The sequence below is a fragment of the Wyeomyia smithii genome, chromosome 3 (genome assembly GCF_029784165.1).
Source record: "Wyeomyia smithii strain HCP4-BCI-WySm-NY-G18 chromosome 3, ASM2978416v1, whole genome shotgun sequence".
Lineage (NCBI taxonomy): Eukaryota > Metazoa > Arthropoda > Insecta > Diptera > Culicidae > Wyeomyia > Wyeomyia smithii.
Window position 1 is genome coordinate 261,996,792 of NC_073696.1, and position 12,078 is coordinate 262,008,869.

The 12,078-nt window shown below is 35.6% G+C and overlaps 1 protein-coding gene across 4 annotated transcripts in view; it reads right to left on the reverse strand.

Moving 5' to 3' along the window:
- The window catches only part of LOC129732453 (b(0,+)-type amino acid transporter 1), a 76,346-nt gene that overhangs the window by 6,878 nt on the left and 57,390 nt on the right, over positions 1-12,078 (reverse strand). For all 4 annotated transcript variants that reach the window (XM_055693349.1, XM_055693348.1, XM_055693347.1 and 1 more), the window contains exons 3-4: positions 6,703-6,822; positions 6,536-6,637 (exon numbers count right to left, since the gene is read on the reverse strand). In XM_055693349.1, coding sequence (XP_055549324.1) covers positions 6,536-6,637; positions 6,703-6,822 — 222 coding nt within the window. The remainder of the gene's footprint in view (positions 1-6,535; positions 6,638-6,702; positions 6,823-12,078) is intronic.

Genomic DNA, 12,078 nt, shown 5'->3' on the forward strand with positions numbered 1-12,078 from the left:
TACCAGGAGGAGTGTCTGGCGAAGGTTCTGGTTACGTTCTTGAAAGAGCATCGTCCTGATGGGAAGTACGTCTTATGGCCGTACGCACCCAAGAAACAAAACCCGACCAACTTGCCCCTGTGCCGTCCGATCGATTTTTTTTTAATCCACTAGTGCCGTCCGATCGAATTTTTTCGTCTCCCTCTGTGCCCTGGTGTACAAGAATAATTAACGAAACACAGACACGGGATATGGCTATCAGTGCCGTCCAGCGCTCTTTTGAGAGTATCTTCCATAATAAAATATGGCGGAGGTCATGTAATTGTTTGGGGTTTCATGTCTAGCAACCGGATCGGAAATATAGCTTTCATCTAGGGGACTATGACGGTAAAGAGTTACATCGACATATTGCGTAATAATTTGAATCATCACGCAAAAGTTGGATGGTGTAAAACCAGTACAAAATTGTGCGTTTTTAGAGCCATTGTTGATGTGATTTGAAACCAGTACAATGATTGCGTGTTGGGCATAAAGCTATTAATGCTCTAGCGTTTTTTCAATGTATTTGGCAGCCCTAAACTACTACACTTGAACAATTTCAACTGGTATCAAGCAGCATTGCAAAGCGAGCGAAAAGCAAAACCTTTCTCCTTCTTTCTACTTGAGAACGAGACATATGCTACATTTCTCCAGTCTTCTGCACACACGCTTTCAAGATACTCTTTTTTCTTCATGCATTACCCTGAGTAGCAGCAAGCATGCACCGACAGCATGAGTGAGATTAACAACACTGGTATCAAGTACGTACTGCATTGGTGTCTCGCTCATTTCGTAAAGCGACGTGCCATCGCCTTGCACGTCGCAATCCGAACCGAAAGGGAAGCGAAAGAGCAACCTGCAAACTGTATGTGATGTGTCTTGTCTCGTCGCACATACATGGAAATCATACGAGCGAGAGAGAAATTTCTCCGTCGCTTGAAAAAGAGGATGACAAATAATAATTATTCACAATTTACAAGTGTTACCATAAAAAATCGGCAACGCTTTTGTGGCTTTGTGGAATGGAGGGTTTTGCTACTTTTGCGGTGAAGCTAGCGTTGATTAGAAAATGTTGTGAACAGAATTTTGTTTCGTTTTTTTTTTGCAAATCATTCAATGGTACTTTTTAATGACCAAATCCATCGAGATAAATCGATCGAGTATTATAGCTATTTAAATCTAGTGAGTTCACAAGTTGTTGTTTGTTGCTTGCACTGCTCCATGAGTAGCAGTCACTAATAGCGAATTTCTTTATTCCACCAGCTCACCTCGTTTTGACCTGGAAGCGCACTAACTGCTGTCAAAACCCTTCTTTATTCGCTCGATTTTGACCCAGTTTTGATCTGCCGTGCTGCCCGAAGCGCACTGTAAAATTTGTCAGCTTCAACCCACCACCGCACGTGCTAAGTTCGTAAACAATTATCTGGCATCTCTTTCTTACTTGCGTCTTAAATGGCGATGACGTTTCATTATTCCTCGGCAGTTTTGCCCGCACACAGTGGAATAAAGAAATTCGCTATAATACACTCGACGTGAGAAATAAAGTGTCGGTATATGATACATATTCTGATTTCATTCTATGTCAATGTATTCGCCGTACAACTGTTGCGTTATGCGTTTCACAAATTTATTGTGCGATTTCTGTGCAACATTTGTGCGAATCGGGAAGACACAATGATTGTACAAGACTGCAACTTTTGCGTTTAGTTTTAAGGAGCTAAATTCAAACCGCTCGTACTACTCCCAACAGGATAACAACCCCAAACACACAGCGAGAATGACACAAAAACAACTGCTCTATAATATTCCACGCAAACTAGTTACATTACCCTAATCACCAGACAAGAACCCTATAGAAAATCTTCGGTGTATCCTAGACGGGGCAGATTCGAAAGGATTTCCTTGAAAGAGGCACTTGGTCCAAAGTTTCACATGAAACATCGGCTTAATTAATTGATTCCAAACCGAGGATTACAAGTCATCATTAATGCAAAGGGGATGTATACGAAATATTGATTTTTATATTCTGAATACCTGAAGGATAGACATACTTGGTGATACTTCGTGGAAGATGCGTGATCGTGTGGATGATCTGTTTGGGTGACTTTATGCGGTGAATGGTTGTAGAAAGGAGCGACACAATATATGTACATGATCATATCTATATTGTTGCATTAATCCAATTAAATCATGATCATATCACTTTTTAAAGTGAATCTTGATCAAAAACTCACCCCACTAGGTCTCTAACATAGCAAAGACTACATTCTAACATTCATGACTGATTGTAGGTTTCGTGCCGCACTCGCACAACTCGAAATTCATAGTTCCAAGAGAAACGGGATTGAAAAATTAGCGTTTGAAATTACCTTTATCATATCCACGAAAACTATGAGCAAGGTAAAATCTCTATTTTACCATCTTGGGGGTGTGTTTTTGATTTGAATTTAAAGACACATCAGCTGAGGTTTTTTGTGAATTTTGAAACAAGTCTTTATGAAACAAAACATAACCGTATTTGGCACGTTTGACATCAAAATTTCAAAATGATAAAAAATTGAGCTGTGCCTGTGCGGTGTTGTGCGAAACCGACGATATCCCCAACCAGGCCCTTCCACATGGCCTGCGCACAGTGTGGCCGTTTTGAAAAAAGACAGTCAAAAATCTTTTCTCACTTTTCCTCACATTTTAGGGGTTTGGTGTCTTCAGAAGAGTTGTTCAGAATACTGATTAGAATTATCTGACATTTTCACTTAGTTGCTTATTAAGCTAGTTTTACACTTAGAAAAATTAACTTTTATATTTTACGAGATATTCAAATTTTGTCTTCAGCAATGTTGTAGAGCTATCAATTTCATGAAAATTTGCCAAAGACACGAAATTCCTAGGTCTTTTCTATGAAGAGATATAACTGTCTTTCCTAAAGGACTACCTTAAAACTAGTTTTTTTCACTTAAATTATATCTTAACTACTTTTGATCAATGTTGAATGTTGAATGTTTACTCAACGTCATTTGTTTTGGCTTGTTTTGAGGAACAAGTAAACAATGTTTTCAGAATCGGGACTTTTCGGGACCTTCGTATTTTGTTAGTTTTGAAATTACGCTTTTTAACTACTTTGTTCACCTAAATACTGAAAAAAAACTAGTTTTTAAACTCAAATGATATCTCAACTACTTCAGATCAACTTAAGATGTAAGTTTAAATAAAAATTCAATGCAAAACTCATCCGGTTACTGCATATGCGGATGTTACATTAAAATGAATGTATGCAAAACATCAATTGGTAATAGCCTCCTGGGTTTATCGCTTTACCTCAAACAAAGCTATCGTCCATCCTAATGCAGAACCCAAAGCTCGAAGTGGGCGGTGCCTTAACGCTTTTTGTGTACTTGTTATCGCTATCAAGGTCTTGGCGAGTGATAGAGACACACCTTAACTTCTTCAATTATGATTACGAGGGTTGCTAAATGCTTTGGTATTTCTCTCAACACAAACACATACACACTTACACACAAAAACGCACACAGCAGTGATTATATGATTGAAAGTAAAAGCGACGCGACAGATCACGCGACAGAAGTTATTTTGACCCAAAAAACTTGATTTTGAAGCCGTAGTGCCTTCAGCAAAGTTTTTCCATTGATTATTCTTCACTTGCCATTTTGTAATTATTCTAATTGTAAGTGAGAAAATAGTTCTATTTATTTCCAGTTTTCCATATTGTGAAATTCATATCTTCATTGGTGTTATTAAATACAAAAAATATCATCCACATACCTCCACCATCGAGCTGGTTAGAGATTTTTTTTCTCCAAAATATTTTCTATACTTGCCATGAAAAGCTTCAGATTGTATTTTTTTTTTTCAGAAATATAAAATTATCATCGTTACACCAATCAAACAACCTATTTTGACTCTAGAAATATTTGTAAACTACAAATTGCAATAATCGATTCTTTTTCTGCACAGTATTTTTCATAGCTTCTCACAAACGAGTCGTGGTGGCACAAAATGTTATCTTTTGCCAAAAACCATCTATGCAAAGTTTCAACCAAATTAAAAATGGTTGATTAAAACGATTACCAGTTTTTTTCTGTGGAAAATATAATAACTTGTATTTCTCAATTAATCCCCACCTATTTGTGCGTTGTCTAAATAGCCTTGTTATGGTATGCTGATTTCACTTAAACTTACCACACACACATCTGTGTGTGGCTCCAAGTTAAAAAATCTTGAAATAAACCACACACACACACACACCCATACACTTGTGCGTGGCCCCAACAGCACTCTTATTATCTGTTGGTCTTAAGTGATACCAAAAAAAAAATTAGCCAATTGTGCTTTTCTGATTACCCGACTGAACAGAGAATAAACCGAAACTTGCAAAATAGAGACGAGTAGAAATTATATCACCACTTATCAAGGTGAATCCTGATCCAACGTACCCTTCCCTACTAACAAAAATCCTTTCCTGTGACCTTTTTGGAGATGGAGATCTCCAAACAGCAAGGATCACGCTAACATCCCTTACATCTTCCCATCTGATTGCAAGAATGTGACAAAAATGATGCATACATAATCAGTAGCAGAAATGGAGATGACAGTGACTTATAGGATAATTTTAAAATTTAGTTGAGATGAATCTATCACATGCTGAAATTGTGACACTCCTTAGTCATTTCTAGAGGAATTTCTAAGCGAGACAAGATTAATTCGTGTTAATTCTCGACACCCTAATTGAAGCAAATTAATATAATACTACATAATATAGTTATTCCAACAAAACAGCATTTTACCCATCGGTGGTTCGATGTTTGGCATGCAAACATGCCTTCTACAGGTGGATAAAGAAAAAACAAACACATTGGCTTGGCACTAGTGCAATTTTGTTCAGTACATGAAAGGTGGATACCGCAATCAACAGCACCACCCATTTAGTTTTGTAAAACTAGTCGGAAAGATACAAAAAAAGTAATACATTTTCCCTCAGACTATGCATTCGATTGTGAAATTCTGTTGTATATCAAAAGTTAACATGAATTAGGAACCTTTTCGTTTTACGAATTTCGGAGATGCAATAACATATATGAATTGGTTTGGGATCAATCTTGGCTCGCCTTAACAAAGGACCTGAGCGAATATACTATCATGTTAACTCGAAATAAATGATGTTAATGTGATAGTATATTTTGAAGTTTTTAAAACTGACTTCTACTTACAAAAAAGGAACTAAACTATTCCCCTTATGAACGTCTTGCACCGTGGGAAGTTCATTATTACCCGTTCCGCGCTAATGGCATTTCCCGCATAACGCTCTGCTTATTGCCTCGTTTGATTCTTCAGGGGGCCAAAACAAAACCATTACGATGTTCAGTCAACAATCCGTTATATTTAGCTGTTAGCTAGGTAGCCACGTCAGGGGAAACTGTGTGTTGTCTTTTTTTTATTATAATTATAATCATCTCGCCAGGGTAGACTGCATGCAAGTGTAAAACTGTGAAGTATCTTGCATGAAATCATCAGGGGGTGCAGAGGGGAAGCTTCTTCTTTGAAAAATAAAAATAAAATTGTAAACTGCAATGTATAGTAGTACAACAACTGTAGTGTCGTGCTTCTCCATTTTATTATTTTTTATAATTTTATTTCAAAATTCTAATAATAACACATTATTCTCGAGTTGCAAACTTATCCTAACAAGTAAACAGTGATAAAAAAATTAAACGGTTAAAACTGGTAAATTTTTACTCAACAGAAAATTATGACGCAAGTGAATTGGATATAAAATGTGGGACGAAAAGAAAAACAATTGAAATGAATTTTCCGAAAACAAAGATCATATACGTGAACGCGTGAAGATCATTATCGTCAATTTTTCCTCAAATAAATTTGATGAAAACAGATACGAGTGCACTAAAAACACAACATGATGAGCGAAGAAAGATCGCGAGAATGTTGTTAACCCTTTATAAGGCAGTGGCAACTATATTGCCACCAACAACTTTCGTTTTTTTCTGCTTCATAATTACGAGCTATTATCAGTGATCAGAAATAAACAATAAAATTTAATCACATTTTTTTGGCCTCGGCCCGTTAAAGGGTTAAAAGCACACGACTAGAACACACCTCTCGTTGAGGAATTTAGCAGCAGCAGCAGCAGCAGCTAAATGCTCATTCAGGATGCCGTAAATTTAAGCAAAACTGTCCACGACGAAGCGTGATAAACGGTTGAAGATCATTCATAGTTGAAAACAATTTTCAAGCAGGTCAGTTCTGAATCTTTCATTCATCGTAAACACTCGTTAAGTCACTCAAAGTGGACTTTATCTCGATCTTCGAGAGGGTTTAAAGATTATTTTTCAGATTTCACGGTTGAAAAAAAGGTGTTTATCATTTATACTATCGTTAGCAATTCACGAAACCCCAGAATAAATCTGTCACTCTCACTCTTTAATATGAATGATTGGCTATTCGCGTTATCAAAAGTAAACTTGTTTACTCAAGCAGAACTTACCTAACAATGAGAGCAACCCACAGGCCATCCATATAATAAAGCTCACACCAATGGAACCGGTTCGCACCAGTAAACCAGATGGCGATACAAATATTCCAGACCCTGTGAAGCAAAAAAAAAAAAAACCAGTGAATAACTAGCGACGTTTCCACACAAATCCGACTTACCGATCATTGTTCCGACAATTAAAGCCACCCCACTGAAGAGTCCCACCCGTCTCTTGAGGTGAATAAGGTCGTTCTGCGCTGAGCCCGTCCCCTCCAGCGAGTCCCGCATCCCCCCGGTCCCTGGAATAGAAAGTTGAGAGAAAAGGGTAAAAACAATTTAATTTGCGAAGAATTTTTAATTACATTATACCCAATGTTTATTCATAATTTTTGACATGCAAACATCAATTTTCTACGGATTGGGATCTATTTTAGTTGCAATAATGGTAACGGATGAAATAATGGTTCTAATTTTTAAAAATAGTTGTGGAAGGAAGTTTGTTTCCTGTTGCTAGAAAAGCTGCAACTCGCAAGGTCAGCGAAAAGATTTATGGATATAGTTTTTACCGCGAATATAAACTCGAAACTAATGAGGCAGTTTCCAGTGAACTCATTAGCCACAGGATAACCAGAAAAAAAATGAACATCCTCGGAAATAATTTAATTAGTTAGATTGCGAACGTGCCCCTGAATTCTAGTAGCCAACTGCGGAGGGTCATTGCCTTATTTTGCTCTTTCCTCTAATGCACAAAAAAAAAGTTCACTTGACATTGACGACGGTAATATAACACTTTAGCGTTTGGCACGGCCGGTTTCGCCAATTCGGCGACACATTTTAATACTTTCCCTTTGGTGATAATTTTTTTACTGTCTGGTTGCCACTTGGAATTTTTATTCCTGATAAAAAATTGTGAATGATGCCTGAAAGGTGGTTGTTTTCTTGAATTATACAAGTTTGATGAAATTAAATTTGAATTGTCTAGAAAACGGATGCAAAGAGGAATGTTATCTTTATAAGCTTAAATTTTAAAGCAATAAGCCTAATAAGTGTACGTTCGCGACTTGCGATTTATATTCACAGCTCTATTTTTTCCACATAATATCTGCTACAGCTCCTTCCGAATCGTTACGAGAACAAATACCTAGGTAAAAGAATATAGATTTCCTTGTAATTTGAAATTATGACCTGACTTTTATATTTGCTAAAGATTCACCTATTTATATTCAGGGGAATTGCTCCATTATTCATTTTAGCCCTTATATTCATCTCATACAACATGAAAACAAAATTGAAAAGTGGTAAAACGCATATTTTCTAACTAAAACAATCTGCTAATCCATGGAATGGCTTCTTCTTAGTTCACTTTAGATTTCTCATAAAGTAGAATCCTCAAAAATTCACTTAAAAGCTCTAAATTTGATAGTATAGTCGGGCATCTGCACACGAAAACTCATTCAATTCAATCACCTACCTCAAAAAACAAAATCAGCGCATTGTTGTATACGACTACAATGGGACTCGTTCAGCAGCCAACCAAATTTTTTTCCATCACTAGCGGACCTCTTTTTATTTTAATCACTATACAAAATCACTTACTACTCTAAGAATACTTTAATCTTTGAAATGTTCACCTCAAATTTCCAAAAACAAACCTGAATGAGCATGAATATATGAGAAAAATTTCTACAATTCCTAAATTTCAATTGTATGTGTTTTCATTTGTTTCCACTGCGTTAAAGAAAATCAAAAATTGCCTAATCAGTCTCTGTTAATACGAAAAAATCATACTGAAAATGTAACATTATTCCGACATAATTGACATAAATCAACGGCACTGCAGTGGTTACCTAGGTTACCAATTTAGCACGTAAACAACTACAGCGGATATCTAGGCATTCATGATCAACAGTGTGATGAATATGGGGGCGTCGTGAGATGAATTAAGCAGTAATTCAAGTTTTGAGATGGATATGGAAGCGTTGTGAAAAATGTTTTTTTTTACAAAATTCAATTCGTAGCAATCATTGAATCCTCAGCTTGCTTCTATAATTGAGAACGGGATGGTATGAAAAAATGGACCGAAAATCATCTGATAAAGCAGCGGCCAACCAACCGCAAGCTCGCTTTCTGTTCGTGATGTATATTTCAGAATCATGTTGTAAGAGGCTCCACCTTTTTCACAAGCTGTGTCATTTTCCCAGTTTCGCAAGACGCAAACAGTTTTGAGAAAAATGAACCTCATTTCGTATTAGTAACCAGTGCACAATGGCCCAGAAACCAAATTTAGGGGGAAATTTGGATCTAGAGCTCTATAGCAACATTTTAGAGCAAAACTTTCTTCTACAAAGTTGTTACATATGGTAAAGCGCTTTTGAAAAATAATCAAAAATCAAGGTGACCAACATTTTCGAAGCAAAAAAGTATCTAACTTTTTTATTTTTGTAGATAGAAGCAAAACTTGTTCTACAATATTATAGCTCCATTTATTTTAAGTAACTTTGTAAAACAAGTTTTCTCTATCTTTAAAAACAATCGATTTTTATTGAAAAAAACATATTTTACGCTATAACTTTTTAATTTCAAGATTCATCTCAAAACTGTCTTTGAACGACTTTTAGAGCTTTTTAAGTGAAACAATTTACAATGCTGACATCGTAAATATCTCAATTTTACTCCAAGTTATTATTATTTTCATTAAAAAATATGCGTTTTTATTTGTATGTCATTCTTTTTGGGGCAAACAAAAAAATTATCACTTGGTCTCATTTTTAAGGACATACTCGACTCTATAAAAGGAGGAATTTTTAAAAATATGTTATTTTTTAAATTTGAGTAAATTCAATTTAAAAACAAGACAAAAATTTCAATAATTTTATACATTATGCATATGAATGCATCCAGATATATTGTTTGGTATTTTTTCTTATAACTAGACGTAATTACCTTTAATTTGTTCCAGAAAGTTCAAAAGTTATGATTTTTTTAAATAAAATACAACGAATATTGCCGTTTTTTTTGGTCACTCTATTTTGGAGCTTATTTCCTTAACAACCCAACGAAATAATACGGGTTTGATTATTTTCAACATATATGCATCCCTGCGATTTTGAGCACAATTGAAGCACTTTGCATGACCAACTTCGACATAAGGTAACCATAAAAAACGGCAATATTCGTTGTATTTTATTTAAAAAAATCATAACTTTTGAACCAATTGATCGATTTTAGATCTTTCTGGGTCGAATTAAAGGTAATTACGTCTAGTTATAAGAAAAACTACCAAAAAATGAAGCTGGGTGTTTTTATATGCATAATGTATAAAATTATTGAAATTTTTGTCACGTTTTTAAATTGAATTTACTCAAATTTAAAAAATAACATATTTTAAAAAATTCCTCCTTTTATAGAGTCAAGTCTTCTAAATGAGACCAAGAGATATTTTTTATGTTTGCCCCAAAAAGAATGACATACAAATGAAAAACCCATATATTTGGTGAAAAATATTAATAACTTTGAGTAAAACTGAGATATTTACGATGTCAGCATTGTAAATTGTTTCTCTTAAAAAGCTCTAAGAGTCGTTCAAAGACAGTTTTGCGATGAAACTTGAAATAAAAAAGTTAGAGCGTAAAATGAGTTTTTTTTTCGATTGTTTTCAAAGATAGATTTTTTTTTTACAAAGTTACTTAAAATAAATGGAGCTTTAATATTGTAGAATATATTTTTCTTCTATCTACAAAGATAAAAAGGTTAGATACTTGATTGCATCGAAAATGTTGGTCACCCTAATTTTTGATAATTTTTCAATAAGCGCTTTATCATATGTAACAACTTTGTTGAAGAAAGTTTTTCTCTAAAATGTTGCTATAGAGCTCTAGACCCAAATTTTCCCCTAAATTTGGTTTCTGGACCATTGTGCAGTGGAACCAGACTTTTGGAACTCTCAGCCATGCAAGATAAAACACGTTGTATCGTGTTGCGGCTTAGAAGGAAGATAATCGAATTCTTCTCGAGTCGAATGGAAACAGGTAGCAGAAGATGCAGCGCACTCTCGGCCATGCAACAGTTTATTACTCTGTTGCGTGTTGCATATTGCAGCTGTGCGGCTGAAAAACAACAAAACTCTTTTTTTAAGTGTAATGAATTTTGTGAAACAATTTCAGCTTTTTAGCAGAGCTTTTACATGGTGAGCAAGCACTTTACCACCTTAGCCTCCATTGGAAATGACTTGATAGCCCCTTCAAGTCAAGTTCGTTGCCGCTGGTAAAGGCGGCAGCAGACTAGCGCGTTTCAACCTCACACCGATATAGTGAACCCTACTATGACGTGAGACTCTCACGGTTAGAGTGATGAAACAAAAAGCCAGTCACCAAACAACAGCTTTCTACTGAGTAAATGCATGAAGTACGAAAGATAGGAGAGTAATACAAGTATCAGTTGCGGTGGTGTTCAAAAAACCGCAGTCTATCCCCAACATTTGAAAAAACTCCATTGAATTTTCAGACCTTTTTGGGCCGAGTACTTCTTTATCCGCATAATGAGCATATAAACAACTATCCCGATCAACTGAATTAGCTGAGAGAATTCGTTATCGATATTGTTTTTGGCACATTTTGCATTAGTACAACGGATAAGTACAACGATACACCGTGCCCCAGTGCTGAGTCGAGAAAATTTCCAGCTCGAAAAGATCGTCGACTCGATTGGGAATCGAACCCGATATCACAACCGTGTGGGAGAGCTAGCCGACCGGCCTCGCTAACCACAAAGCTGCGGGGTCCACACATGAGCATATGCTTATAATAAATTGTAGGTTGTAACTTAAGTTTTTTTTTAAATTAAAAATAAAAAAAAAGTGAAACAAAATAGATAGAAGAAAAAGATTGTTCCTTTTTGAATTTAGCAATTTCATTTTCGGACTTAAAAATTCATAACGGTAAAAATTGTAAAAAAATAGAAAACATATTTGAAAAGTTGATTAAAATTAAGGATACAGCAACGTTGTAGAACAAAAATACGAAAGCCAACTATCTCACTTCATCGAAAATGTTCGTCACCCTAATTTGTGACAGCTGCATCATATTACATAAATTTGTAGAAGAAATTTCTCGCTGAAATATTACTGTCGAGCTCTAGAACGCTGTCGAATGAATAACTTAGCGTCTCCACCGATTCAACAGAGAAAGGAGGCGCATGGTTATCGTTCACGTTGCAGTGGGTGGGGGCTAGGGTGGCAATGCGATGTATGGAAAAAAATGAATTTAAAGAACCGACCATGTACATTTTGTTTATTTGCCCAAAATAATAACCTGTGCAAAATTTCACCTTAATCAGTCATGTTTCAGGTTAAAGCGCTTAAAGTTTCGATATTTTGACCCTCGAAAATTACCATTTCTAATGGAAAATTATCTTTAAGATGCCTAATAAACATTAAAATGATTTACATGTGGTTTGGTGAATCATTTAAATGTTTATTAAGCATTTTGAACTAGATTTTTTATTAGGGATGTCCATTTTCGAGGGTCAAAACATCGAAACTTTGAACACTTTGAGGC